General features: G+C 47.7%; 1 protein-coding gene across 1 annotated transcript in view; it reads right to left on the reverse strand.

The window, feature by feature from the left end:
* LOC140387825 (calcium/calmodulin-dependent protein kinase type 1D-like) overlaps window positions 1–26,250 on the reverse strand; it is a 331,474-nt gene that overhangs the window by 56,564 nt on the left and 248,660 nt on the right. Inside the window, exon 5 of the mRNA XM_072471001.1 lies at window positions 18,369–18,444. Coding sequence (XP_072327102.1) covers window positions 18,369–18,444 — 76 coding nt within the window. The remainder of the gene's footprint in view (window positions 1–18,368; window positions 18,445–26,250) is intronic.

The raw sequence follows: 26,250 nt of genomic DNA on the forward strand, positions 1-26,250 counted from the left end.
GGTGCCGACACCATGGTGCAGACAACAGGGAGGCGCCATGACTGGCAGAACCTGATGACGCAGAGGCCTCGGGAGCTCACTCCAGCTGCCCCTCCATCTCACGGAGACACTCAGGGCCCTACAGGTATCGTCAGGGAGGTGGAAGCGCTGGCCAACCCAGGGCCTGCCAGCAAGGAGATGACACCGGTCTCCAGTTCTTCCAAATGCCCCCTATCCTGACACTGGTACATCGAGGGTGGTGGGCAGAACAGGGTGGCACGGCGACACCTGTGACACAGGTAAGTTGGCCGGGGCCACCAGGCTTCAGGCCCTCCAGAGGACGTCTGCAAAGGGCATCAAAGGCCAAAGGGCATGGAAAGCAGCAGGCTGCCTCCACCTCTGGATGTGTATCCTGGGAACACACCCAGATGTAGAAAGATCAAGAGAGAAGATCACCAAGTGGTCACTGAGGGGGTGGGGGGTTACTATCTGTAGCTGAGGAAATGGAAATGCCCAATGTTCACTATTAAAACATATTGGCCGGGATTCTCTGAAATGCGCGCGGTTGCCGAACTCCGCGCTGGCGCGGAGCAACATGTCGTGGACCGAACAACGGGCCTGTGCGGAAGGAGGTAAGCCCCCTCCAGATCGCGGCCACCTGCCGATCGGAAGCCCCTGATCGCGGGCCTGGACCCCGTGGAGGCCCCCCCCCCGGAGTCAGATCCCCCTGCCCACCCCCCGCCAGGTTGTCCACCGCGGCGGCGGGTCCGAGCTCCCACCGGGTGGTACCAGGTTTGAACCACGCCGGCGGGACTCAGCAGAACTCGGCAGGAGTTCGCCCCATCACCCGCGGAGAATCGCCGCGGGGGCCTAGATCAGCGGCCCCCGACTGCCACCACGGCGACCGCACGGGTGAAATTGGCGCCGATTCTCCGGTTGCCTTAGAATCAGCAGCCCGGCGTCGGAGCGGCATGGCGGTAATCTTGCACGCTCCCGGCGATTCCCCTACCCGTCCCGGGCTCGGAGAATCCCGGCCATTATACCTGATACATGGAAAGCCTCTGTCATGTTAATCCTCACAGTGGGCCATTGGATGAATGTCGCGCACCAGGTCCCGCAAGCGTTTTCTTGCTTGAAACCGGATTGCCTTTTGGACTCATACATCCTCCTGAGCCCAGTGTTCCAGGAGCCAGGTACCTTAGATAAAATTGTCCTTCTATCTGGCTACAGAAAGGGAAGGAAACAGCAACAGCAGCCTTCAGGCATCTGCGGCCACCAGCAGGAGCAAGCAGCAAACACATCCTGCAGCTGTGACATGTTCACGTAACTAACAATGCCAATTCCTCATTAGCAATAGCCTCCAGCTGTGAAGATAAAGACTGCTCACAGTCAAAGGGAGTTAAAGTGACCTTCGTCAGGCAGGTAGCCTGCCTCAATGACTACCGACCGGTAGCCCTAATGTCTGTTATCGTGAAATGCTTCGAACGGCTAGTGATGAGACGGATCACAGACGGTCCCGATCCACTGCATTTTGCCTATCATTGCAACCGGTCCACAGCAGCTGCTATCTCACTGGCTCTGCAATCAACACTCGAACACCTCGACAACAAGGACACCTGTGTAAGACTGCTGTTCATCAACTACAGCTCCGCCTTCAACACATTTATCCCGACAAGACTAATAACCAAACTCTGCAATCTTGGACTTGACCCCTCCCTGTGCAGCTGGATCCTCGACTTCCTCACCAACAGACCGCAATCTGTTAGGATAGGCAACAGCATCTCCTCCACAACAGTCATCAACACCGGAGCCCTGCAAGGATGTGTGCTCAGTCCTCTACTGTACTCCCTATACACGCATGACTGTGTGGCAAGATTTAACTCCAACTCAATCTATACGTTTGCGGTTGATACGACTGTGATGGGCCGTATCTCAAACAATGACGAATCAGACTACAGGAGGGAGATAAATCACTTGGTTGCATGGTGTACTGAAAACATCGACTCTCACAAGCTTCTACAGATGTGCGATAGAGAGCATCCTATCCGGCTGCATCACAGCTTGGAATGGCAACTGCTCGGTCCAAGATCGCAAGAAACTGCAGAGTGGTGAACTCAGCCCAACGCATCACACAAGCTTGCCTTCCTCCTATTGATTCTGTCTACACCTCCCGCTGCCTCAGGAAGGCAGACAGCATTATCAGAGACCCCTCCCACCCAGGCATTGCCCTCTTCCAGACCCTTCCATCAGGCAGAAGATACAGAAGTGTGAAGACCTGCACATCCAGACACAGGAACAGCTTCTTCCCCACAGCTACCAGACTCCTCAACGACTCTCCCTCGGACTGATCTGTTCCCTGTAAGAACACTATTCACGACGCCCTATGCTGCTCTTGCTCATGTATTTGCTGTTTGGCCCCTTGTTCCGCACTGTAACCAATCACTCGGCCGCAGAAAAATACTTTTCACTGTACTTCAGCACGTGTGAGAATAAATCAAATCAAATGAAGTGACCAAGAACAGGGCTCTGCCCTGGAAGAGTTTGGTTGGACAGACACAGAACCTGTAGTTGCCCCTGTTATGGGTATCCACAATATTTAAAGATGGCTTGAAGTCCTCATGGCGAAAGCCCCTCATCACGCCCCCCACCCCGGTCCAGGAAGTGTTCCCTGACCTGGAATGCTTCAGCCCCCCACCAAGCCCAACTCCCCCTGAGGGGTCCCCCCCACCCGAGCACTAGGGCAGCAGCTCCAGCGCCCTTGCGCCACATGCTGAAAATGGAAATGGCTCCTCACCTCCTCAGTTTCCCCTCAGCAGTCATTGCGCCAGCTTCATGTTTTTAAAAGGGTGCACTGAACGACGCGAGTGTGATTTCTCGCTGGGGAGCCGGTTAATTCCTGAGATGCCATTACATTCAATTTCAATCTTGCTAATGGGAAGGGAATTAATGCAAATTGGGGTTCGTGATTGCCATATTTGGGCGTGATCCGAACGCCATCGGGAGTGGGCCAGTTAGATAGCAAGCTGACTCGCGTTTGGCCTTTCCCGCTATTTAACCGGCACGCCCAGACCTGTGGCGGGCACAACACAGTGGCTAAATCGGGCCCATTATATACTCTTCTTAGCTCTCTGGCCAAAATCTATCTCAACCAACCAACATCACAAGATGGGGGCATTAGAATCCGCCCATAGTGACCAAGATTGTCAAATAATTGCATTCCCCATCACCTTCCACCTATTTATATCACTGGCCGTATGCACACTGGTTATTTTCCAAAATGCTGTGGGCAGTGTGAGAGGCCTGGCAACAGGATTTGGAAAATCTAGAGCTGATAGCTAAAGAACTGTAACGTCATTGCACCCTGGATAAGATTACCCACTTAGTGCCAATTAAGCCCAAATTAGTGAGAGTTTTATTCCCCCAACCCCATTTCACAGAGGGAGAGAGATCTTTCATCCCATCAGTTTGGGCAGAATTCCACTTTCGTGGCGAAGGCGAGTGTTCTAAATGACTTTGTTACTCAATAGTGAACCTTTTCTGGTTATTTCTTTAACCTATTATGCAATTCCATGCCTGCAGATGTATATTAACGGTGCACATGTGGAGTTCAGCTTTAACAAAACCACGCACCCTTGAAATGGAATTTTCAGATTTTATCTCTGGTCTCAAAAGGCTTTTTCCCTTATATGTCCCAACAGGCGGAATATATTTACCTTGTGGTTCTCCACTTGAATACCTTCCTTTGATATGGAGAAGCCGGCGTTGGACTGGGGTGGGCACAGTAAGAAGTCTTACAACACCAGGTTAAAGTCCAACAGGTTTGTTTCGATGTCACTAGCTTTTGGAGCGCTGCTCTTTCCTTTGGGTAGAGATTAATAAATCTGTATTCTTTGTACGCACTGCGGACGAAGTGCGTTCAAAAAATAAAATGCAATAAGTGCATTAATGTCAATAAAACGCTACGCCCAACATTCCATGAACAGGTACCATATAGTACACATTACATCGTGTTGTGTGCCGTTTTCTATGGAAAAGATGTTAAATGAAGTAATCTACAATACATCAAATGAAGATATTTATTGTCACCCGAAGTCTGGGCAACACAAGCGATGCCTGCCTGGAGCTTCAACTAAATATATCAGATGAACTGACCAAAAACATTTGAAGTGCTATGGTTACACGATAATAAGAAAAGATTGCCTCATTCCAGCAGGAATTATACGGCAGCATCAGCAATGTGTTCACCAAGCAAATCAGTTAATTATGGCGAATCCCACTGCAAAGGTCTTCCTCTGGTGAGGTTTATATTCTCTCAAATAAAATTGGAGTGCGTTTTTCTCTACTTGCCAGTGTTGGCAACAAGCTTGCCTTGCGTGTAGGGGAGGGGAGGAACCTGGATTGACAATCGAACCAAGTTGTTCATAATCAATCCTAAACTCTGGATAATGTACTCGAATGTGACTCAGGGATGGTCTGAATATCGGGGTGCTTTACTCTATTTGAGTGATTTCTACGAAAGAGCAATGCATGAAAATCTCAAGTGATAACTTGTGCCATTATAATTCCTACTGCAACATTTAGAATTTGAATTTCCAAAACAAGACTTCTAATTACTCCCATTCTGCCGCCACATTACAACGTGACAAGTTTACGTTGACAATGGGCGGGGTTTTCTGGATGTCCACGCTGGAGGGAAATTACAGGTTCACTGCAGCAAGGGGTACGTTCAACGGGAAAGCCCATTGACAACGGCTGATCCAGAGGGTCCCGGCGCCTGCCACTGACGGGCTATCCTCCTCCGCTGCTGAACAGAAGAGGAAACTCCCACTCAATGTCAGTTACACACTCTGGACTTGGAGCATAAAATTAATACAAGAAAAAGAAGGGCAAAATACAAATGGGGTCTGAATTACACCTAAATGCCTTCACTAATGTCTCCGCTGTTCTCTAATCCCAGCTTCACCTGAACTCCACACTTGGCCGTGGTTCCTCATGAGCAGTGCCACAGGAGGCCGGTGAGAGTATTGAATTATTGTTGGGGAAATAGAACAGAACAACTGGGGAAATAACACCGAGAATGTTTGAGATGTACAAGAGGCTGACCAGCATGTGAGAGAGAAGGGCCAGCGGTGGGTGCGTTTGCAAAATGTAATTCTGAAGAAGGGTTTTTGCATCAATAATCTGCCTCCCAATTTATAGCCGGTAAGAATCAGTTTTGACAGGTGCCACCAAGCTGGAGTTTGGCCATGGGCAGATCAGCTGCCCGTTTTCCAGTGAGCCAAATTTCCTGCAGGAACTGGCAAGATTGACCGACAGATCCTTTATTTTAAAGCCTCATCTCTTATCCCCCTTTTTAGCGATTCGCGTATCTTACTTCTTAAAGTAGAGTGGCCCCTTTCTTATTCCAATCGAGCTGATGCTAATTGTAACTCCTCTGCAGCCAGACTGGCTGAGAGCGGTTCACTGAGTGGAGATTGAATGAAACCTCGGGCCTCTACTGACAAAGTCCAGAATGTTTGTCTTTTGCAAACGCAAAATGTTATTTTTAAATCATACACTCTGCTCTTCCAAAGATTTCACTGTTGTCTATATATACATAGATATTCATTAAACATTAAAAAATATATGTATGGTTTGCATGTACAGGGCACAATTCCAAAATCTGCATATAACCAAAACCAGGAATATTGTAAACTGAGGAAAATAGTGGCAGACATCAAAAGGACATGGACATACTGGTGGAATAGTTTGACACATGTCATGCCCTAAGGCATAAAATAAAATCAATAACTGTTTAAATTAAACCTTCCGTTTTAGTTATGTAAAAAGTAGCCATCGCTGAACCAAACAATGGCTGCTACAGGTCACCTGATCCACAGGTTGTCTGTAGTTTGGGGAACTTTCCAACATAAGTTACAGGACCAAAGCTCAGCCCTCATCCTTGTGGAGTCTCATACATCTCATTGTGAGGACACATTACAATCAACAAAATAGGGACTAACAGATGATAATCTGTCTTCCCAGGCTGTTCCTATAACAAAGGGATAGCCATTGAAATTCGGTATACCTGCAGAGGTGCGAAAGCCACAATCTATCTCCGAATGTGAACAATGGATTTTGACCACAGGCATAGAAACTGCTTTGTAGTTGGCAACTGGCGCATTAATGGGCAGTATCACATGACCTCAGCAGCTGTCGTTTTTATATTATATTTGTAGACTCGCAACCCGATCTGCTGTCTAAACTCCAGCCTGTAAATATCAAAGCAGAACTCTAGCCTGACCAGCAGCCTGCGTCAAGTCTAAGTCCTTGAAGCCTGTTTTCTCTGGAAGATTTCCCCCATCTGTATTCCAACCTCATCTCACTGCTTCCGCAGCAACTTTAAAGGAATTCTGCAACTCCTGTTTCAGCTAACTGAACCCACCTGAACTGTAACTCCTACGTGAAGCAACCTTCGCTTCCTTACCCTGGCAATCACTGAACTGATATCCATACCTGTGCTCCTTTTTCTTTTAAGTCAGTCATAGTTGTAAAAATTCCTGATTCCTACCTTCTTATTGTGTGTTTGTGTGTGGTGTAGCTGTGGCCAGCCATTCTCCTGGTTTGAATGTATGAACAAACTATACTTCTGATTCAACCCTAAAGGGAGTTTGCTATGAGTCACTTTAAAAATTGACTTCACAAATAGAGGGTTTGGGAAAGATGCCACACCCTATTTCAAAAATTAAAGCACCCTTGCTTACGGACGGACGCCAAAAACGTAAAGGAGTTCAATTTTGCCTCTCCCCTCTGTCCATGACACATGGTAGATGAAATTTAATTGTTACAATCTCAGCTGATGTTATTACTGCACAAGCCCAATCCTAAAATGGAACTTGGCTGGATAGATCCTGGACTGGATTCTCCGCAGTCCCGTGCCAAAATCCCGTTCGGCGCGGGGGGGGGGAATCCACTTTCACGCCGAAATCGGGCCCGGTGCCGGTACGGCGATTCTCTGGGACCTGAAAATCGGCGTGATGGCGGAGTACGCCGCACGGCTGGGGCCCATTGACAGAGGCCCGCCCAGTGATCCTCTGCTCCCGACTGGCCGAGTTCCCATACGAACACCAACAAAATTGGAAAATTATTCAAACAGAAGGAGGTGAAGGGGAAATGGGATGACTTTATGGAGATTTTTCCTACATTGCATTGGCAGGTTATTCCAAAAATAAATCATTGGGTAAACACGAGACCAAAGGTGTCATAGCAAAAAAGAAAGGAAATGTAACATTCTAAAATGTGTAGAGAAAGAAGAGGGGCGGGATTCTCCGCAAACTGGCGCGATGTCCGCTACCCAGCGCCAAAAACGCTGCGGATCACTCCGGCGTCGGGCCACCCCAAAGGTGTGGAATTCTCTGCACCTTTAGGGGCCAAGCCCTAACCTTGAGGGGCTAGGCCCGAGCCGGAGTGGTTTCCGCTCCACTAGCTGGCGGGAAAGGCCTTTGGCGCCACACCAGCCAGGGCCGAAAGGTCTTCGCCGGGCGACGCATGCGCGGGAGCGTCAGCGGCCGCCGATGGCATCCCCGTGCATGTGCAGGGGAGGGGGTCTCTTCCGCCTCCGCCATAGTGAAGACCATGGCAAAGGCGGAAGAAAAAGAGTGCCCCCACGGCACAGGCCCGCCCGCGGATCAGTGGGCCCTGATCGCGGGCCAGGCCACCATTGGGGCATCCCCCAGAGCCAGATCACCCCGCCCCCCCCCCAGGACCCCGGAGCATGCCCGCGCCGCCTTGTCCCGCCGTTCAAAAGGAGGTTTAATCCACGCTGGAGGGAGAGGGTTGACAGCGGCGGGACTTCGGCCCATCGCGGGCCGGAGAATCGGCAGGTGTTGGTCCGCCGACTGGCGCGATTCCCGCCGACCGGCGCGATTCCCGCCGACCGGCGCGGCGTGATTCCCGCCCCAGCTGAATCTCTGGTGGCGGAGAATTTGGGACACGGCGGGGGCGGGATTCACGTCAGTCCCCGGCGATTCTCCGACCCGGTGAGGGGTTGGAGAATCACGCCCGAGGTTTGGGACAGCTATAATATCAAACAAGAAACAAAAACCATCGGTTGAGTGACAAAGAAGGAACACAATCTGAATATATTGGTAAAAACATAAAAAGCAATAATAAAGTGCCATTTAACTGTTCTAGTCAATCCCCTATTGTGTTGCGGTTGGGAACTCAAAGCCATGTGTTCAGGTGAAGCAGGATTACAAAGTGGGGGATGGAAACGTAGGAATTAGGAGCAAGAGTAGGCCATTCGGCCCCTTTGGTAATTCAATAAGATCAGGGCTGATCTGATTGTGGTCTCAACCCCACTTTGCATAACCCGTGACTCCCTCATCTATGAAAGATCTCTCTAATTCTGCATTGAATTCAATAGTTATAGAATCTGATAAACTGTGTAACAGTGTCTTAGGGTGCAGGTTGATACCTGCAATCTGCTCACAGAACAGAAGATGCCCTCAATCCTTTCTTGGACAGTCCCTCTTCTAATGGAGCTTGGTGCATTGGTTAGTAGGTGTGGTGTTCTCTACTTTGCTTTACCTGGATGATTTGGATGCATAGTGTTGAATAAAGAACACTAAGCTTTGTTAACAAACAAAACTAATTTATTAACACTACTAAATAAGATTTGTAATCATTCCTAAAGTACAAGGTTCCTATATTAATCTATGCTATCTCGAGTTACAGGACGCTCACATACACAACTACTTCTATGCCTCACCATCTTCTACTGCTTTCTAACTCCACAAGGCTTAGCTTCAATGCCTTATATACTTGTAACTGTAGCTCCATCTAATGGCTACTCTAGATATTTCATTAACGCTTGCAGTTCTTACATTTATGATAATACCACAGTAGGGAGATCTTAAAAGCCATTCCTTCCCCTCTTAGTTTTGTAATTTTATTATAAATTCTGTTTTTTGCGGTCGGAATTCTCTGGCTGTTGGGATCTCTGTCCCCCCAACGGTGCAACCTGCCCGAGGGTTTCCCGACGGCGTGGGGTGGCTCCAGCCAGAAATTCCATTGAGAAGCGGCAGGAAGATAGAATCCCGATGCCAGCGAACGGCACGCCGCCGAGAAACACGCGACTGAGGGACCTGAGAATCCAGCCGTGCATTTATAATGAGAGTGCCCCATGTAAACTTTTCACCCTGCCATTCTCTGTCCTTCCAACAGCTTTCAGAGTGCCTCATCGGAGCGTAATCAGCTTACAATTGGCACAGAGCCAGAGAAGGTGACATCAGTGACCAAAAGCTTGGTCAAGGCGCTAGGTTTGAAGGGGAAGAGGTGGAGAGACTGAGAAGGCGGAGAGCACAGTTATCATTGGTGGGATGAAGGGAATGCTGTCTGCACAAGAGATTAATGCAGAGTCCTTGGAGCGTTGTGGGGCTGGATGAGCATACAGACACCGGGAAGGACAAGGCCATGGAAGAATTTGAATGTGAAGACGAGAATTTTTAAACCAAGATCAGAGTGAAGTTGGAGCCGGTGTAAGTCAGCGAGCACAGGGACATTGCGTGCGTCCCACCAACATGTTTTAACTGTCTTTAATTTTAAAAATAAAACTGCATATCAATAGAATTCTTTTGTATCACATTTTCATGTTCAAGTAATTTAATGTTCCTTCCCTCTTCATGAATCTTCCCATCAAACAATGCACCGAACCCCATCACAAGAGGAAACAGGACAAAAAGGTTTGAGGCATCGATGGACAGCACAGTCTAGAATTGATAGATAGGAGGCCAGCCAAGAGAGCATTGGAATAGCTGAGCCCAGCAGCAAGAATGTTTCAGCGGCAGAATAGCTGAGATCGGGGAGGAAGTGGGCAGTGTCACAAAGTTGGAAAGAGGCAGTCAGTGATGGATCATTGCTACTGAACACAATAATGGGATCTGAACCAGCACAAGAACTGTGAGGTTCAAGGAGAAGGTCCGTCAATATCTAAGAATGGTCTAGAAGTGCCACCTGTCCGCAATGTCCACATTTTCAGAGCAATATAACAAATCATGAAACATTATACTGGAGAAAGGGAGCCAATGGAATGAGGCAGTCAGGGGTGACAGACATCCTAGACAAAAGTAAATGACTGCCCATGCTGGAATCTGAGACAAAGATGGAAAATACTGGACCGCCTCAGCAGGTCTGACAGCATCTGTGGAGAGAGAAGGGAGCTAACGCTTGGAGTCTGGATGACCTTTTGTCAAACCTCTCATCCTTCTAAACTCTAGCAAATACAGGCCCAGTTGAACCAATCTCTCCTCATAGGGCAGTCCCACCAACCCCCAGTATCGGCCTAGGGAACCTCCGCTGCACTCTCTCTTTAGCAAGTATATCCTTTCTTGGGTGGGGAGCAAAGATACTCCAAGTGTGGTCTCACCAAGGCCCTGAATAACCGCAGTAAGACACCCCGACTCCTGAACTCTAATCCAATGAAGGCCAACATACCACTTGTCTTCCTGATTGCTTGCTGCACCTGCCTCTCTACTTTCATTGACAGGTTGATAGAAATTGGCTTTCTACTTAGCTATAGATGATATAGGTAAAAGGTTTAGTTGAGAACTCATTAAGAGTAATTAACTAAATCATATTAACCATGAGAGTGAGGAAAACCAAATAGCTGGGAACATTTTGCAAGTTGCTTGAGACTTACTTAAGATTGTAAGGACAGTGACGTCAAATAGCTAAAAAGCCCCATTGTGTGAAAGAACGGGCAGTTCCGTTTCTATGGTAACAACCAGTCTAGGGTGATAAGTCCTAGCAAAGAATGTGTTTTGCTCAAGCGATGGTATGGGAAAGTTTGCACCAATATACTTAAATACATATCTCTCTTAAATTGACGGACAGGCAGTTTGGCCGCATTGCATGAATTATAAATTAGTTAAAGCCAATTACAGCTGTAAAGAAGGCGAGACCTTAAAGATAATAATCTCCTTAAGAATCACTTATCGGGATGGAAAGATCCATTCCGGAATCAATCTATTTCTTTCTGAAACCTATTTTCTTTGCTTGCTTTTGCTAAAACACTATTTTTCTTTTGTTTAAATCACTCAGTCATTTTATACTGTGTAGTATGGTTTGAAGAATTACCACAATCTGTAATTGTATTTTAAACTCAACCACTGTATTCGCTAAAGACAATCAATCTGACTGAATCTTGTATTGACAAATAAAGTTACCAGTGGGCACTACAGCTGACAAATAAAGTTCAAGTGAACTTTGCCAAAAAGCACAGACTTGACCTCTGTTATTTGGGAACTAAGAAGGGATAACGGATATCCAGGGTTTCGAATAGACACAGAGATCCATCACTGGTGTACAAGGACCTTTAAGCTTACCTGTTTTAATGCTTCCAGGATTCAAGTGGGTGGAAGCAGGCACCAGGAACACAAAGGAGAAAAAGTAAATTCTCTTCAGGGAATTTTTCTGGTCAAGCCTTTCACCAAGGGCCTGGTGACCTGCACTTCCTGGTGATCGGAAAGGGTGGGCAGGAACCAATGGAGGCACAAGATTTCCCTGGCCACATGGACCTGATGTGCATCCTCAGTGATACTGTTTAGCACAGGGCTAAATCGCTGGCTTTGAAAGCAGACCAAGGCAGGCCAGCAGCACGGTTCAATTCCCGTACCAGCCTCCCCGAACAGGCGCCGGAATGTGGTGACTAGGGGCTTTTCACAGTAACTTCATTTGAAGCCTGCTTGTGACAATAAGCGATTTTCATTTCACTTCATTTCATTTTCATACCTACAAATTAATACAGATTTCGGCACTGCCGGCTGTGATGCTGGCTCCTCAGTGAATTATGAAGCACTGGATTTTACTGTGCTTGTTACCTGCTACTGCTTATCTCGCACTGCAATGTACAAGGATTCTGTAAGCTGCTGCTTAAGTGCCTTTGGGCATCAGGGTATTTACTCAAACAAGCACCTAACTAAATTTCACATAATTGGTGTCCCCAAGTGTTTGCTTAGAGGTAGCATTAATTTACTGGTCATCTTTACCACTGTGATTAGCCCAGCTCCTAATTTCTGACTGTCTTTAATTTTGCATCTACTGATTAAAATATTCATAATTTCAATTTGCTATGTTCAGATTGAATAGAGGATCATTCTCTCACCCTATGGAAATAACATAGTTCATAACCACCATTCTTCTGCAATCCAATTTGGGAACTTTAACCCCAGGGCAGAATTAAAATGTAGAGTAAAAGTAGGATCTGCTTTTCAACAACGTTAGTGCATTTCCTGCTGGAAAATGACTTTATAAAGTTTGGTTGGCAGGGTTGTCAACATTAAGCATTCGTTCATTAATAAAGTGCCCAATGATGGCCCAGACTTTACTGTCAGCAATGCAGCAACTGTGTTCACCGCTGACCTCAAAGAAAACAGACTGCAAAGATCTAGCAATCTCTGTGGCTTGGATTCCGCCTCCCCACCCCGCCTCTCCGGCTCAGATCTGCTCCCAAGTCAGGGGGCTGTCCAAGCATTCAGCAGCACTGATGTCATTAATTATCGGAAACTGCCAATTAGATCATAGATCATAGATCATAGAATTTACAGTGCAGAAGGAGGCCATTCGGCCCATCGAGTCTGCACCGGCTCTTGGAAAGAGCACCCCATTTAAGCCTACACTGCTAACCTATCCCCGTAACACTAACTGACCTTTTTTGGACTCTAAGGTCAATTTAGCATAGCCAAAGAACAAAGAAAAGTACAGCACAGGAACAGGCCCTTCGGCCCTCCAAGCCTGCGCCGACCGTGCTGTCCGTCTAAACTAAAATCTTCTACACTTCTGGGGTCCGTATTGCTCCATTGCCATCGCTCGGGGGTCGCTCCAATCCACCTGACCTGCACATCTTTGGACTATTACATTGAAATATTCTCACAGGCAGCAAACCAGGAAGTAAAAGAAACACTGAATCCCTCTTGGAAGGAGATTTTATTGAGACGTCTAAAATTCTGACAGGGCCGGACAGACTGGATGCAGGGAGGCTGTTTTCCCTGGGTGGGGAATCGAGAACCAGGGGACACAGTCTCAGGATACGGGGTAGAACATTCAGGGCTGAGATGAGGAAAAGTTACTCAAAAGGTAGTGACGGTATGGAATTCTCTACCACAGAAGGCTGTGTAGGTCAAGTTATTCAAGAAAAAAAATAGTTATTTTAGTTTTTAATGGCACCAAGGTGTATGGGGAGAAGGCGGGAATAAGGCCTTGAGATCGAGGATCATCAATGATCATATTGAATGGCGGAGCAGGATCAAGTCTAAAGACCTAGGCCGGGAGTCTTCGTTCTGGGGACTAAGTCCCAACGCTGGTGGGAAGACCGGCGCCAACGACTCCGGCGTCAACGGCCCTCCAAGGTGAGGAATTCTCACCATTCTAGTGGGCGAGGTTGACACCTGAGGGATTGGCGCCGCTTCAGCCGGCGCTGAAGGGTCGGGACGGGTTCGTACATGTGCGGAATGGCCGGCTTGATCTCACGCATGCGCGGAACGGCCGGCGTCATTCCGCACATGCGCAGACCGGCCGGCGTATTTTCGCGCATGCGCGGGGTGTTCTTTTCTCCGCGCTGGCCCACGGGCAATATGGTGGAGCCTTACAGGGGCCCGGCGCGGAAGAAAGAAGTGCCCCCCCCCCCATGGAACAAGCCTGCCCGCAGGTCAGTGGGCCCCGATCACGGGCCAGGCCACCGTTCTGGACCCCGAGGACCGACCCGCATACTCACCTGCCAGGTCCCACTGTGTGTGAGGTGAATAATTCACGCCGGGGGGACTGGCCAAAAAATGGACGGCCGCTCGGCCCATGGGGGCCCGGAGAATCGCCGGGGGGGAGCTGTCAACGGTCCCCGACCGACATGGCGGGAATCCCGCCGCCCGAAAAACAGCGCCGGAGAATACGGCAGCCGATGCGGCGAGGCGGAATTTGCACCTCCCCCCCTGGGGAGAGTCCTGTGGGACAGGAGTGTGGGCCTGTACAATAGTTACCCAGAAGCTAAACGTGGGTTGTAATTGTTTTAATTTGTTCTGGAAGAGAGGTTGTGATGTGAGGTGCTGCAGAGGGTGATGCCTCGACTTTGTGTGTGAGGCTGTGCTGATACAGCTGAAGGTACAAAGGGCCCACCTCACAAAATGAAGGATGAGCCGGCTGTTCGAGGGGGTGGAGGATGTCGGTGGGCGGTGTGGGAGGGGCCCCCTCAACCATGTTCATATGTTTTGGCCTTGCCCGAAGCTGGACAGGTTTTGGGGGACGGTGTTCAGCACCATTTCAGGGATTCTACATGTGGATGTGGAGCCCGGTTCAACATGGAAATGGGTGGATCAGCGCCAGAGGCCTGCAGACAAGCTAAAGAGGAACTACTAAAGTCAGAAATCCTGACACACTTTGATCTGAAGTTACCGTTACAACTGGCGAGTGACGTATCGCCGTATGGAATGGGAGCAGTGGTTTTTCACATAATGACCATTGGTGAAGAGAAGATAATAGTGTTTGCATCAGGATCCTTGAACAAAGCAGAAGACAACTATCTACAGATAGAGAAGGAAGCTCGAGGCATCATTTTCAGAATCAAATGATTTTACCAGCATCTGGATGGACGTAAATTTACTTTGCAAACAGATCATCGTCCACCGGCAATGGTACTGCACCACACGCCAGTATTCTATCTCACGCAGCAAGCCAGGTGCAGAGATGGGCGTTGCTGAGGTCAGCACAAACATATACGATAAGATATCATCAATCGAATGGCCATGTAAACGCTGCTGGACGCTCTAGATTATCTTTGCCTAATGATTCGTAATATTTTCTATTTCGAAGAAGTCGATAACACTCCTGTAACCACAGGACAAGTTAAGAACGATACCAGAAATAATCCACTCCTGTCAATGTTATGGACATGGTACCCCATGGCAAAGTCACGGGAGCAAACCCGGAATTGAAGTCATTTGCGAAGACTTGAACGATCCGTTCAGGCTGGTTTTCCAGAATGAGGGTCAGCATTCTGTCCTTGTTAAGGAAACGTGTACTAAATCAACTTGGTGAAGGCCATTGTGGGAGAGTAAGGAGGAAGGATATAGTCAGAAGCTATTTTTGCTGGCCAGGGCTTGGATAGCAAAATCGAAGAGAAGGTGGGCATGTGTTCAGCTTGTGCAAAGGTTGAAAACCTGCCGCCATTAGTGCCATTACACCCATAGGCATGGCCAGAAGGGCCATGGCAGAGAGTTCCTGTAAATTATGGCGGACCATTCAAAGGATAAATGTTTGTCATTGTGGTGGACCTGCACTAAAATGGTCTGAAGTCACCATAATGAAGATTACATTCTCAGAGAGAATAATAGAAAAACTGGGTGAGATTTTTGTGACATTCGATTACCCTGAACAAGTTGTTCGCAACAATGGGCCATAATTAATTTAGCAAGAATTCACAAATTATCTAATGGAGAATGGAATCCAACACATCCGATCAGTTCCTTATCATCCTGCCACAAATGGGCCTGCTGACTAGGGGCTTTTCACAGTAACTTCATTGAAGCCTACTTGTGACAATAAGCGATTATTATTATTATTATTATTATGTGCAAATTCCACACGGACAGTGACCCAGAGCCGGGATCGAACCTGGGACCTCGGCTCCATGAGACAGCAGTGCTAACCACTGCACCACCGTGCTGCCCCTTACATGACATATTGATGACATCATGGGCAATTTGGGCAGGCTAACAGTCGGTCTAGTCTAGCAGCCTGTAGAGTAAACGCCTTTCCAATAAAGCTCTTGTTTGTTGCAAGCCTACCCTTTAAAAACACCACATCCGGAGTTTCCAATTTCAATTGCATTTTTGGATCATTCCCAGTTCAGGGCAATTGTCCATAAGAGGGGCCACCTCCTGGGCAATTGCCATGTAAACCTTACTTGGAAATCTCTGGGGGATTCCCCAGTGCAACTTTGGGCTACCCTACCCCAGCATGAAGCATCCTGGAGCTCGGAAGTTGTAGCCTGAGCATGTTGAAGCCTACTTTCCATGAATAAAAAAGCTCAACTCCTCCGGCCAATTTTGATCCCGAAGAGTCCCAGGACATAGGTTCCTATTTTAGTCATTCGCCTATTCTGGGCCTCAATATCCCCACAGCGTTTGGGCAGCAAAACTAGCAAAACATTCCAGCTTCTCCCAAGCGTCCTGGCCAATATTTATCCTTCAACCATCAATACTAATACAACTTATCTCGTCATCATCGGATTGGTGTTTGTGGGAAGTTGCTGCGTGTAAACTGATTGTGTGTTTCCCACATCACAACAGTGGCTACGGGTTTGGTGACTCTGGGTTAAATCACCACCAGTTAACTCTCAATGGGGAGAGCAGCCAATGGCCCTCTGGGAATGTGGCAACATTTATATTTAAGTACTTCAAAAGTACTGTCTTCATCAACTGCAAAGAGCTATAGAATGTCCTGAGCTCATAAAAGGCACAGTAGAAATGTAAATAGTTCTATTCCTGTATTATTTAGCAATGCAAGCCAAAATCTACCTGCCGGCCAAAATAGCCTTGCTGTTTGATTTAAGAATGTCTGAGATTCTGTCATACAAATTGGAAGCAATAATGGTTTTCTGTCAGTGATACTACTTTGGACTAGAATTGTTTTGGATCATTATGGAAATACTAAATAACTGATCATAGAATGGTTATGGCACAGGAGGGCAGACTCTCTGCATGAGCAAATCCCTTTGTCTGACTCCCTTAACGTTTCCCTTTAAACCTGTAAATCTATTCTCGTCAGTTAATTATCTCTGATGTGGAGATGCCGGCGTTGGACTGGGGTGGACACGGTAAGAAGTCTTACAACACCAGGTTAACGTCCAACAAGTTTGTTTGGAATCACTAGCTTTCGGAGCGTAGCTCCTTCATCAGGTATTAGCCATTTCTCCATTTTGAGAGTCACAATTGAATCTACCTCCACCACAATCTCAGGTATGGCATTCCAGATCCTAAACATTTGCAGCGTAAAAATACCTTACCTCATGCTGTCTTTCATTTGTTTTGCCACTCGTCCTAAAGAAGTGTCCCCTGGATCTCAAGCTTCCACCAATGGGAACAGTTTATCCCTATCCACTCTGTCCAGACCCCTCATGATTTTGAACATCTCTGCCAAATCTCCTCTCAACTCTCTATTCTCTTGGGCAGCACAAGTGGCTGGCACTGTGGCTTCACAGCGCCAGGGTCCCAGGTTCGATTCCCCGCTGGGTCACTGTCTGTGCGGAGTCTGCACGTTCTCCCCATTTCTGCCTGGGTTTCCTCCGGGTGCTCCGATTTCCTCCCACAGTCCAAAGACATGCAGGTTAGGTGGATTGGACATGCTAATATTGCCCTTAGTGTCCAAAAAAGGTTAGGAGGGGTTATCGGGTTACGGGCATAGGGTGGAAGTGAGGGTTCAAGTGGGTCGGTGCAGACTCGATGGGCTGAATGGCCTCCTTGTGCACTGTATGTTCTATGTTGACACAAACCTAATCTATTCACACAGCTAAAGACCTCACCCTGGAACAATTTTTGTTAATAATTTTGCCTAAATCCTTCACATCTTTCCTAAAGTATAATGTTCAGAGTTGGACCCAATACTCCAGTTGAGACTGAGTCAGTGTTTTATAAAGGTTTACCCTAGCTTCCTTGCTTTTGTACGTTGTGCCTCGATTTACAAAGCCCAGGATCCCATACGCCTTTTAAACCTTTCTCAACCAGGCCAGCCACCTTCAACGATCTATTCCCCGATCCTTTTGGCTCCTGCATCCCATTGGAAAAGGTTATCTTTTATCTCTCTGCTTGCTCCGCCTCCCAAAATGTATCACTTCACCTTTCTGATGGTTCCAACATGCTAAGTTGAGAAATCTTACCAGCAACTTGTAAGAAACCCAACATACCTGTACTTTAAAATCACCTGTCACAATCTAATGATAATAATAATCACTTATTGTCACAAGTAGGCTTCAATGAAGTTACTATGAAAAGCCCCTAGTCGCCACATTCTGCCGCCTGTTCGAGGAGGCCAGTACGGGAGTTGAACCTGCGCTGCTGGTCTTGTTCTGCATTACAAGCCAGCTGTTTAGCCCACTGTGCTAAACCAGCCCCTATAATTGTCACAAGTATGAAGTTACTATGAAAAGCTCCTAGCCGCCACATTCCGGCGCCTGTTCGGGTAAGCTGGTATGGGAATTGAACCCGCGCTGCTGGCCTTGCTGTTTTACAAACCAGCTATCTAGCTTACTGAGCTAAACCAGCCTATTTACAGCACAGAGCGCATCGAACGACATTACAGGCAAGCGTGACTAATGTCAGCTCTACAGAATTCACATCAATGACTGTAGGAGAAGGTATACTCACAGAATATAAGAAATGACTCCAATGGACCAACAGTCAACAGCTTTGCTGTAGGGTTTTTGGGCCAGAACTTCTGGAGCTGGGAACAAAAAGCAACAATCGGGATGAATACCAAGAGTGTGGGTGGGGCACAGCCAAAGTCAACATTTCTCAGTCACCACTCATCGATACCTCAGAGATATGAGATGAGTGCAAAGAATTTCAGAGGCGAATACGTGATGTCCACTGCATCACAAATGGACTTCGCCAAAATCTAACAATTGGTTGCCTTTATCCACAGAATACTGCTGTTCATCAGAAGACATTTGCTGCTCAATGCAACAGTTCTGACATAAAATTGTAAATGATTGAATATGAACTTCATATCTTTAATCTAAAAGGTTTCTTATTTCAAAAAGGAAACAGTTTTCCACAGATAATCACATTTCGATTTGAGTACTAATGTCAACTGCAGCTTATCTGTTTAAATCAGCCTTCCTCGATGAACTTGGCCAAATTGTTACAACAGCGCATTTTGTACCTGCAACACAAGGGCAACTGGCCAACACAACAATTGACACAGTTCCATAGCAAGCAGATGAGTAGACAGTCTGTCATAAGTGGGTGTGAACAGCCCTGCACTGGAGGAAAAGTTAAGTGTTTCCCTATTTTCTACTGTTTCTGCAAATCCATTTGCAAAAACGTTGCAACTTATTTGTGTTGTAGTCATCCCCATGAAATGAGTGCTGAGTTCAAGAAGACTGAATCAACGACAACAGGCGGCATGCATGATGTGACACTTGTCTGAGATCAGAATGGTTTTAGAGATATGTAACAAAGGCCAGTAAATGAAATCTCAATAGTGGTAAAGGACTGAGGGACAGATTGGCCTCCTGTTCTTATGTCCGAATGTTGTGTGATTGTGTGTATGCCTATGTGTGAGCCAGTGAAATGGAAAAAAATATTGACACACACAGCACTAATTCTGAATTTAGAAAGGCCTGTTGTGTGTCTAAAATCCTACCCGGAAACTGCCAAAATGTGCAAATATTTCTAAATTTGCAGATGACGCAAACTTGTGAAGTAATGTGAACTGTGAGGAACCAGCAAAAGGTTTTAAGAGGGCTTTGATAGGAAGAACATGAAAAGGCAATATAAAATAAAGAATACAATTTTAAATGGGGTGGAGGAACACAGGGACCTAGGGGTAAATGTGAAGGTGGCAGTGCAGGCTGAGAAAGTCATTAGAACAGCATGTGGGAGGATCCGGGGCTATAGAACAGCATGTGGGAGGATCCGGGGCGATAGAAATAGCGACATGGATGTGGATTTTCACAATGACAGAGAGCCCCTCCTTTGTTGAGACAGTGGCAGAAGAGGCCGGCCGTTGCATGTCCTGCCCCCAAACATGGTAATTACCATTTTCGAGGGAGGTGGAATGGGCCTGGATTACAATTTGCACATATGGAGCTGTCAATATAAAACAGCAGATGTCTCGGATCCTATCTGATTTACATTAGCCAGGTGTGGGAAATATGACGTGTGCGGATTGGGCCTGGTAAAAGCAAGTCTAAACTTTGCAGGGTCCTTTCGAGAGGTGGAATTTCCTTTTGGAGAGGTAGAGTACCACTTTGAATATGGTCCTTAGACAATTTTGGGAGTGGTCGGGTGCCCCACGGAATTGATACAAGAGGGCATGAATATGTATGAGAAGTGCATGAACTCATTAACTATCAAGCTCATTGGAACTTTCAGAAGTACCAAATAAACTGTCAGAAGAAACTGTCAAAAGTTTCAAAATGAAATGTCAAAGGTAATTGGCAAGTTGTCAAGAGATATAAAACTTCTGCCCTTTGAATTAAGAAAAAAGGTCAAAGTCACGGTAGCACAGTGGGTCCCGGGTTCAATTCCCGCTTGGGTCACTGTCTGTGCGGAGTCTGCACGTTCTCCCCGTGTCTGCGTGGGTTTCCTCCGGGTGCTCCAGTTTCCTCCCACAAGTCCCGAAAGACGTGCTTGTTAGGTAAATTGGAATTCTGAATTCTCCCTCTGTGCACCTGAACAGGCACCAGAATGTGGTGACTAGGGGCTTTTCATAGTAACTTCATTGCAGCGTTAATGTAAGCCTACTTGTGACAATAAAGATCATTATTATTATAATACAGTCACATCTGTTCAGGTATTATACTATTTCCGCTGCGACACAAACTATTACCATATGGTACATGACTCTAACAACATTTATGATTCTTAAATGTAGCATTGATGTAGCATTCAATCAGGAGCATTGAGATTGTGCCAAAACTGAGGCAAAATGAGCAACTTCTGTCGACCGTGGCTTCAATTCAGTGCTGACTTGGATCCTGTATCAGGACCGACTTTCAGGATCACGCATGTGGCAAATACTGGGAACAGATAAAGAAACCTCAAATATTTCAGCCCAAGCACATCTGGTGACATAATGAGATTACCAACTTCTTCGCCACAGCTTGCTGTTTGTAATCTCATTTAAATGACGTGCAAGTAATCTCACTTGGACAACTGCGTCCTCGTAACCAAGCTGCTCATTGGGATAATATCCAACCATTCGAGCATGCAAAGCCAGGCAATCTCAAGCTTAAACTGTGAGTGATAATCAATAACTGAAATGATCAAATACATCATCATTCCTTTGCTGTTGTTGCTGTGTCAGGGGGCAGGAGAGGGTTGTCATCTGCGGAGGGGCACGTTGCGACTTTAATTCTGGAGAGGTGAGGATGTGTGGAGAATCTGACATTTTATTCAGCTGTCCATTCTTTTAGGTGATTAATTAGGTGGAGTTGTGTCTGTGATCGGGTGGATGTAGCGACACAAGGGAGATTTCCTGACACATGCGATCTTATATGTCCTTAAAGTTTATTGTTTTAGGACTTTGTATAGGCAGGGGTCAGGGGCTCACTACTTAGAGGGAATCACTTTAGGGTTAAGCTCAATAAATTCTGGTGCACTTTTGCTGCTGAATTACACAATCCCATGATGCTGTCTGGGCCTTGTCCAACTACTCTGATTACAGGGCTTCACCACTATTATCCCAATTTGATCTCTAGTCAGCTGCGTTGAGTCTATTGTATCGGTTGGGCTGTCATCACTCAAGTCTCAGCTACAGGGAGGATTATGATAAATGAAGGAAAACCACTTCCTGCATTTTTACTCTACACCATTTAGAGTATTTACCACATTAACGAGTCTTAACATCGTAAAAACTAGATCTGACTTTCGTGCAGTTGCTTTCCATTAACCCACTGATTATTTGCAGATCTGATCCTGTTTTTCATCCCCTTGCAACTACCATGAAGAAAGTTCCTGCAAATAAAATTCTGAATCATGCTTCTCTGTTGAAAGGGCGACAGAATATAAATTGGTCTCAGTTTACATCTTGATGCTCAAATAATTGTCATGGAAATTGGCCCACAGTCATTACAGGCGAAAGGAGAAAAGGCAAGTGGCGAGCAAGGCTCTCTGCCCTTCACAACTACTTATTTTGTGGTGTCTGTGATGTTCCTTGTATAGTTCTCCAAGATAGCTAAAAGTCGTAGTGTTTACAAAGAACATCAAGCTATGTATTTCAAACAAAGCTAGTTTATTTAAATGGTTTGCACACTCGACTAAGTAATGGCTAATAAAACAACAATATTGAGAAGGCCTTTGACCGAGTAGAGTGGGAATACCTCTGGGAGGTGTTGCGTAGGTTTACAGAGCCCCGGTGGCGAGTGTAGTGACGAACCGGCGGAGGTCGGAGTACTTTTGGCTCTACCGAGGGACGAGGCAGGGGTACCCCCTGTACCCCCTGTTGTTCGCATTGGCGATTGAACCATTGGCCATGTCATTGAGGGAGTCTAACAAATGGAGGGGGGTGGTCCGAGGGGGAGAAGAGCATCGGGTGTCGCTATATGCGGATGACCTGTTGCTGTACGTGGCGTATCCAATGGAGGGGATGGTGGAGGTCATGCAGACTCTAAGGGAGTTTGGGGAGTTTTCGGGCTATAAGCTCAATGTAGGGAAGAGTGAGCTCTTTGTATTACAGGCGGGGGACCAAGAAAGAGGGATAGGGGACCTACCGCTGTGGAGGGCGGAGGGGAGCTTTCGGTATCTGGGGATCCAGATAGCCAGGAGCTGGGGGGCTCTACATAAACTGAATTGACGAGGTTGGTGGACCAAATGGAGGAGGATTTTAAAAGATGGGACATGCGACCGCTCTCGCTGGCAGGTAGAGTGCAATCGGTCAAAATGGTGGTCCTTCCGAGGTTTTTGTTTGTGTTTCAGTGCCTTCCCATCGTGATCACTAAGGCCTTTTTTAAGAGAGTAGGCAGGAGTATTATGGGGTTTGTGTGGGCGAATAAGACCCCGAGGGTAAGGAGAGGTTTCCTGGAACGCAGTGGGGACCGAGGAGGGTTGGCGCTGCCAAACCTGGGGAGCTACTACTGGGCAGCAAATGTGGCGATGATCCGCAAGTGGGTTATGGAGGGAGAGGGGGCGGCATGGAAGAGGATGGAGATGGCGTCCTGCAAAGGAACGAGTCTGGGGGCGTTGGTGACGGCACCGCTGCCGCTCTCGCTGACAAAGTATACCACGAGCCCGGTTGGTGGCGGCAACGCTAAGGATCTGGGGCCAGTGGAGACGGCACAGGGGAGCAATGGGAGCATCGGTGTGGTCCCCGATCAGGGGTAACCATCGGTTTATCCCGGGGAAGATGGACGGGGGGTTCCAGAGCTGGCATCGGGCGGGGATCAGAAGAATGGGGGACCTGTTCATTGACGGAACGTTTGCGAGCCTAGGGGCACTGGAAGAGAAGTTTGAGTTACCCCCGGGAAATGCCTTTAGATATATGCAGGTGAGGGCTTTTGTAAGGCGACAGGTGAGGGAATTCCCGTTGCTCCCGGCACAAGAAATTCAAGACAGGGTGATCTCGGGCGCATGGGTTGGGGAGGGCAAGCTGTCGGAAATACACCAGGAGATGAAAGAAGAAGGGGAAGCGCTGGTAGAAGAGTTGAAGGGTAAATGGGAGGAGGAGCTGGGGGAGGAGATCGAGGAAGGTCTGTGGGCTGATGCCCTAGGTAGGGTTAATTCCTCCTCCTCGTGTGCCAGGCTTAGCCTGATACAATTTAAGGTGGTTCACAGAGCTCACCTGACGGGGGCGAGGTTGAGTAGGTTTTTTGGGGGGGAGGACAGATGTGGAAGGTGCTCAGGGAGCCCGGCGAACTATGTCCATATGTTTTGGTCATGCCCGGCACTGGAGGGGTTCTGGAGAGGAGTGGCGGAGCAATATCTCAAGTGGCGAAAGTCCGGGTCAAGCCAAGCTGGGGGAGTAGTGGACGAGCCGGGAGTGCAGGAGGCGAAAGAGGCCGGCATACTGGCCTTTGCGTCCCTAGTAGCCCGGCGAAGGATCTTGCTAATGTGGAAGGAGGCGAAGCCCCCCAGCGTGGAGGCCTGGATAAACGATATGGCTGGGTTCATAAAGTTGGAGAGGATTAAGTTTGCCTTGAGAGGGTCTGCGCAGGGGTTCTACAGGCGGTGGCAACCGTTCCTAGACTATCTCGCGGAGCGCTAGAGGAGGGTCGGTCAGCAGCAGCAGCACCCGGGGGGGGGGGGGGGGGGGGGGGGCATCTGGGGAGGGGGGGGGAGGGGGGGGAGCTGCCTGGGGGGGTGGATGAGCAAGAGATAACATGAAGAGTCGGGGAAACTGGCACGTATGGGAGAGAGCCAGTGTACAAAGCTGTGTAAATATACTATTTTGCCATGTATATATCTTGCTCCGCGCGATTTCCCATTTCTTCTTTTTGTTACCGGGGGGGGGAGGGTGCGCGGGGGGGGGTTATTGTTTGTAAGGGAGAAAAATTGTGTTAAAAACTTTAATAAATATATTTTTAAAAAATAATAAATAAAACAACAATATTAAATCTATGCTACAGTAATCTATAATGTCGTTCTAATACAACTAACACTCTATCTCAACCTCACACTAACCTTCTCCTTAGCCATCTCCCAGAATGCTTATAGATGCAGCTTTTATAAGACTGTTCAGTGATGCCATCTAGTGTTGAGATACATGAACATCATCTTGTTAAGCCTTTACACTCCTTAGATTATACATATAATTACAGTGACTTGATAATTTAGTCCAACTACGTACTCGAGGTGCCAACGTGTCTTTGATGACAGGGACCTTTGGAAGGCATCAAGAATCCTGGTTTATAAGGTTGTTGTGTTGACCATCCTCCCCTGCTGTAGCGAAAACTGGGTTGCCTATCGACGCCACGTTAAGATCCTTGACAGCTTCTGCCAGCGTTTTTAGTGTTGAATCTTTGGGATCAAATTGGAGGACCGCCAGGCCAACGCTAGCACCCTCCATCAAGCTACATCTACCAGCAGCGAAGCCCTGCACCCGCGGGACAACTCTGAGAGACGGGCCATTCCGTCCGGAGGCCCGGAAACCACCTCCCTCGGCAGGTTCTCTTCTTCCAGCTCTCCGTTGGCCAACGCTCCGAGGCTGGCCAAAGGAAGGGGTATAAGGATCTGCTCAATGCTGCCCTAAAGCTGGGAGGCATTAACACCACAGGCTGAGAGAAGGCTGCAGACTGTCCCACCTGGTCCAGCAAGACACAAGCGCCTTCGAGGCTCAGTGACTGTGGTAGTATCAGGTATTGCAGTACCCGAGAGGCTGTAGACCATTGGGTAAATCTAGGAGTTTACCATTGGCTGTTTGGTATGTAGCTCCGCCCTGATAGGCGGGGTATAAGAACCGGTGCCGTCCCAGCAGCCCTCATTCTGAACCGAAGCTGCTGGGGAACAGTTCTAGTCTATTAAAGCCTTCAGTTATGTTACAACCTCGTCTTTAATAGTAATTGATCGTGCATCAGTGACTTGACAGCGAGGCAGAATGACAGCGGCAGAGGAAGGAGGGGGCAGAGAACCCGGGGCTGCGAATCCCCCCCACTCCCACCCGCACCACGCGACAACATGCCCCCACTGCGGAGGAACCTGTGGATCCAGAATTGGGGCTCCTCAGTCGCCTAAAGAATCACCAAGCCCGGTGGACATCATTCTCGATTCGAGGACCTGCCGCCACATCCCAACAAAACACCAATCAGCAACTGTTTACATAACGGCTCTAATATTGGGAGTTAAATGCTCATCCTGTCAGTAACAGTGAGTGGGGCAAAGAGCAGAAATAAAAAAAGCAGGAAGTTGAAGTTAAAATGGAGGCAAATACTCTTTTTTGCTTAAATTACTTGTTAATAAAGACTGAAGAAAATATTTAACAAAATGAGAACCCCCTACTTACAAAACCTCAAGGTAGAAAATTTATAAATGATCATTTCTCAAGCACTTGACAATTTTCTCTGCAATTATTTTATCCTCAGAAGTCACAGAATGAACTGAGACTGTGTGAGCTTCGCTCTGCCGAACAAGTTTAGGGTAGAGGCTAATCTGACGCGATCATCTAAAAACAAAGATTGCCTCGCCCTTTTTCAGGAAGTCAATGATCTTTTCCATTTCAATCAATAAATGCAAATGTCGCCAAGGTCCCAGAGGACCATAGGCTGCTCTGAGAGAGCTGATTGGTGGTGATTTAACCTGAGGGTCACCGCACCTCAGCTGAGGGCAGGGTTGAGAGGGCGGGGCCTTCATGAATAACCTCAGCCGGTGCGGGAATTGAACCCACGCTGATGGCATCGCTCCGCATCATGAACCAGCCGTCTAGCCAACTGAGCTAACCGACCCTCTCTCCACCGAGCTCTCCACCTTCAACTACGAGATCTTGTACCGTCCCGGAAAGCTGAACGAGCCGTCCGATGCCCTATCCCGCGGCACATGTGCCAACGCACAAATAGACCGTCTCCAAACCCTCCACGAGGACCTCTGTCACCCG

The sequence above is a fragment of the Scyliorhinus torazame genome, chromosome 13, assembly GCF_047496885.1.
Source record: "Scyliorhinus torazame isolate Kashiwa2021f chromosome 13, sScyTor2.1, whole genome shotgun sequence".
Classification (NCBI taxonomy): domain Eukaryota; kingdom Metazoa; phylum Chordata; class Chondrichthyes; order Carcharhiniformes; family Scyliorhinidae; genus Scyliorhinus; species Scyliorhinus torazame.